At 39.6% G+C, this 4,222-nt stretch overlaps 1 protein-coding gene across 1 annotated transcript; it reads left to right on the top strand.

Moving 5' to 3' along the window:
• Positions 1–294: 294 nt before the first annotated feature.
• Positions 295–3,927, top strand: LOC104384785 (nucleolar RNA helicase 2-like; the record flags this gene model as incomplete). Its single annotated transcript, XM_010005973.1, has 6 exons — positions 295–456; positions 1,175–1,294; positions 2,049–2,122; positions 2,314–2,473; positions 2,792–2,926; positions 3,883–3,927. Coding segments are annotated over 6 exons (696 nt in total), but the record flags the coding sequence as incomplete, so codon positions are not given.
• Between the last annotated feature and the right edge of the window lie 295 nt (positions 3,928–4,222).

Below are 4,222 nucleotides of genomic sequence, written 5' to 3'. Positions count from 1 at the left end.
TGAAAGAGCTAAGCCTTGCATAGATGATGTGGATGGAAAATTAGGGCATAGTTGTTTTCATAGATCACAGTAGTTAGACAGATGTTGTGATTCTGTTTTCTTACCTTTATTAAAGGACTTTGAGGTATATAAATAAGAAGAAAATATTGTAAGACACCTAAAATATAAACTTCGGTAATTCACTTCTTCTGTATCTTGTATGGTGTATGTCAAATACCAAGATATTGTACCCAAAACTGACTGTAAAATGGAGCACTGTCTTTGGTACAGTCTTATAATAATACTGTTTTTCAGGATTGCCAGTCATTGCATGGTGACATTCCTCAGAAGCAAAGAGAGATCACCCTGAAAGGTTTTAGAAATGGTACATTTAAAGTTCTGGTTGCCACCAACGTGGCTGCACGTGGTTTAGATATCCCTGAAGTAGACCTGGTTGTACAAAGCTCACCACCAAAGGTAGGAGTGTCTTGTAATAATCTGTAGTTTTGTTTTCAAGTAGCAAATGCTGTTAGGTGATGATATTCTCCCCTCAGACTGTATCAGCATGGCATTTAAGGATAAGAAATGTCCTGATAGATAGTGGTAGTTTCTTAGAAGATCTTTTCAAAGGCCATCAGCCCCTAGTACATTTAAAGATGGTGTCCTTAGAATGTCACCTTTTAAGGCTGTGCAAAGCCTCTTCCTTCAGGCCCATATAGGGGGGTTGCTAGTCTGGAAGCAGTGGGAAGTGAAGAAAGGCAGTTTGTCTTGCAAGAACAGTTCACTAAGTAGGGGGAGATATGATGAGGGAACCCAAGCAGAGAGAACATTGGCAGAGTTAGGACGCCTTAAAAGAAACAAGATAATTTTTCAGTGAATTCTTCATGAATATCACAGTAACCATGCATAAGTTGATCTGCAGGAGGATGAGTGGAATTGTTACACACTCAGTGTTTTCCCATATTCTCTGTGTTGATGCCAAAACAAGACTTAGTTAATCTGTGATTTTTAAAGGGTTCAGGAAAAGCTTATTCATTGGGCTTTAGTGAAACAGTGTTTTTTAATTTAATTATCTGATGCAGTCATTGTGTATTGTTCAATTTTAGCTGTAATAGCTTCTACTAAGTTATGTGGATGCAATGCGTTGATTAAAGGACAATTAATGAGATAAGTAATAAGGCTATTTGTTGTGAAGGATGTGGAGTCCTATATCCATCGTTCGGGACGCACTGGTCGAGCTGGACGGACTGGGATCTGTATCTGCTTCTATCAGCGGAAGGAAGAATATCAGCTAAGATACGTGGAGCAAAAAGCGGTGAGGCTGAGTTTCCTTATCACCAGCACTCACAAGTGTGGTGTGCCAGGGCAGCATGTAAAATCCTCGTGTGTTGTTCAGAATTTCAGTTACAGCACATGGCTTATCAAGCATGTAGCTGAGGTGCAGTTACCTTGTGGGGTCTGGGTGCGTGGTCAGGTCCTGCGGAGCAAGGGAGCGCTGCACGTTCTCCTGCCCATGCTTTGCTAGCAACGGCCAGTAAGATTGTACCTGTGGAAAGAGAGAAGAAGTTAGCAGGATTTCCTGGAGTCTGGTCAGTGTTTTGCATAGGTGCAGCTTCAATGAGAGTTGTTACCTCCATTTTTGTACTCTGCACTGTTCCCTGTGGTAGGTTTCTTGCTGATGAAGTATTCAGTTGGTATGAGATGAACATAAAACTTGGATATATATTAAGAAAGGCTGTGTAACTTAAATCCAAGTAAACCAGACTAAAATTAATAACTCAGAAGTTGTAGCATGTTTTTATCGCCTGGAATTTGCCAAAATGGTGTCTTTTTATTTCAGTTTAAGGTCAGGGGATTATTTAAACTGACCTGGTACATAAAAGGCTTTTAAGTATTTACCATTTCCCCATAAGCTTAACCTAGTAGTTTTCACTAGCAGAAGTTGGGACTTAAGGGTGAAAAGAAGAAAGATTTTAAAGCTTGTTTCATTGGAGTCCAGTACTGCTTCTTTAGAACTGAATTATTTATGGCCTGCAACATTCATCTGTATTTTGCTTTTCAAATTTCAGGGTATTACATTCAAGCGTGTCGGTGTTCCTACTGCAACAGATATAATAAAGGCTTCCAGCAAAGATGCTATCAGGTGTGTTCAGTCACTCAAGCCCTGCTGTATCCTCTTGTCTTCCTAGTTCAGAAGAGCTGTTTAGATTGCCCATTGCTGTCATGCTGAGCTCTCTGAACTGGTGACTACTGAAGTCTAGGGCTGCTGTTTTTTCCTTCTATTCTAGAGCCTAGTAATACTAGTGTATAATTTTGTTTGTTTTAATTACTTAGGTGTCTGGATTCTGTTCCTCAAACTGCTATTGAGTATTTCAAAGAATCTGCTCGGTTCCTGATACAAGAAAAGGGACCAGTTAATGCTCTGGCTGCAGCTCTTGCCCACATTTCAGGTGCTACTTCCATTGAGCAGCGCTCCTTGCTGAACTCAGATGCGGTAAGGGTGTATGGCTTGACCTTGGTCTTGAATCTGAAAAACAATACCACACTTTTGTTGTGCTGTTTAAAGAGAGATTAGAGAATTATTTGTTGCCTTACGATTCTGTTTATGTGAACTTACTTAAGCCTCTAGGGATTACTGACTTAGCTAAAAGCAAGAATATAGTGTCTACAAATATACTTGCTTTTCCCCTAGTAGCATCTACTTGTAATTCTCTTCTATAGACTGTAAATTAGCAGATTCCTCCTGTCTGATAGATGTGCTGAAGCTTATTGGTCTGTCCTCATGGTACATGCCCAATTTCTTTCTCTTAAGGGGTTTGTTACAATGATACTGCACTGCTCAGAAGAAATAAACAACATGAGCTACGCTTGGCGAAGACTGCGGGAGCTGTTGGGAGAGGATGTTGATAGGAAGGTGAACAGGATGTGTTTCCTCAAGGGGAGAATGGTGAGCTGTCTTTGTACCTTTGCTGCTGAGCTCTTCAAGTTGTTGCCTATTCTCTGCAATTGTCAGGGGAGATACTTGATCTTTTTTCCCTGATTTTTGTGTTTTGTTTTTTTTTAAATAAAAACAATTCTTGCCTTATGTGCTGTGTGTATCCTCTCTTCCATTCCATCTGTGTAAAAGTGGACCTGCATGTCTTGCTGTATGAATTTTACATCTAGTTCACAGATGCTTCTGGTTTGAATTTGACTTGAGGACACTTCTTAATGCCAGTGAACTATTTCTGCTATGAATGTGTCATTCATGCATGATATCTGATACTATGTTAATTGTTAAGATTTGTTTTACTGTCCTTGCCTCTGTTCACAGCATTGTTCTGTACTTGAGGAGTGGAACACTATCTATGGATGCTTTCCCTGCATCACATTTGTAATTCTCAATATCCAGATAGCTCCTTCCAACAAAGAACAGCATTTTTAACCTGTGAATTGTGTATTGTACTTAATGGTTCGAGCAGTTAAACTTGAGATCTTTGGTCTGAACCTAAATATTAACTTCAGTAGGTGTATTCATTTCTTAGTATAGATTAAGGCTTCTGATTTAAAAGAATTTACAAAATGAGTAATGCAGAAGCCCAACAGACCACAGTTTAGGATGGAAAGGGTTATAGGCTTACTGTTAAAAGTGCAAGGAAATATGAATTGGAAGTACTGGCTATGCAGAGGAAATAAAAACGTGTGGAACTGAGAAAAACATTAAGGCGGCACAAGTACTGGTGTTTTTAGAAATATTGCTGCAACTTAATGTTCAAAGACTTCAAAGTGTCTTAAGTATTAAAAAAACACACCTGCAATGTAAAACTGTTTGTTCTAGTGCATAGATTTGTAGGCTCTGCATTTTTAGTTGCAGTCAAGTAAAAGGCTAGACTTGAATCCATTGAAATTATTCTCTCTTTTTAGGGTGTGTGCTTTGATGTTCCTGCAGCAGACCAAAAGGAAATTGAGGTATGTTCATTGAAATTCCTGGTTATAGCAGGCTGCACATGAAACTGGCTGGACTGGGTTAGGCAGAAAACATTAAGTAGCCTCCATCCTGCCTTTCCTAATGGCAAAAGGGATGGCTTTTCATGAAGTATTTCCCTTGCCTCCAAAAATCTGTAGCTTGAGACTTTTGTGCTGAGGGGTGATAGGAACAATCCACCCCTTGTTACTGCTGCTGGATTAATCTTTGTAGGCAGAGAGTTTCATTACACCACAGAATCCTCTTTTTTTCTATTCCCTGCCCCTCATTCTGTTAACC

This window comes from Chaetura pelagica, unplaced genomic scaffold (genome assembly GCF_000747805.2).
Source record: "Chaetura pelagica isolate M959 unplaced genomic scaffold, ChaPel_1.0 C11750468, whole genome shotgun sequence".
Taxonomy (NCBI): domain Eukaryota; kingdom Metazoa; phylum Chordata; class Aves; order Apodiformes; family Apodidae; genus Chaetura; species Chaetura pelagica.
This window is presented reverse-complemented; position numbering and strand designations above follow the sequence as displayed.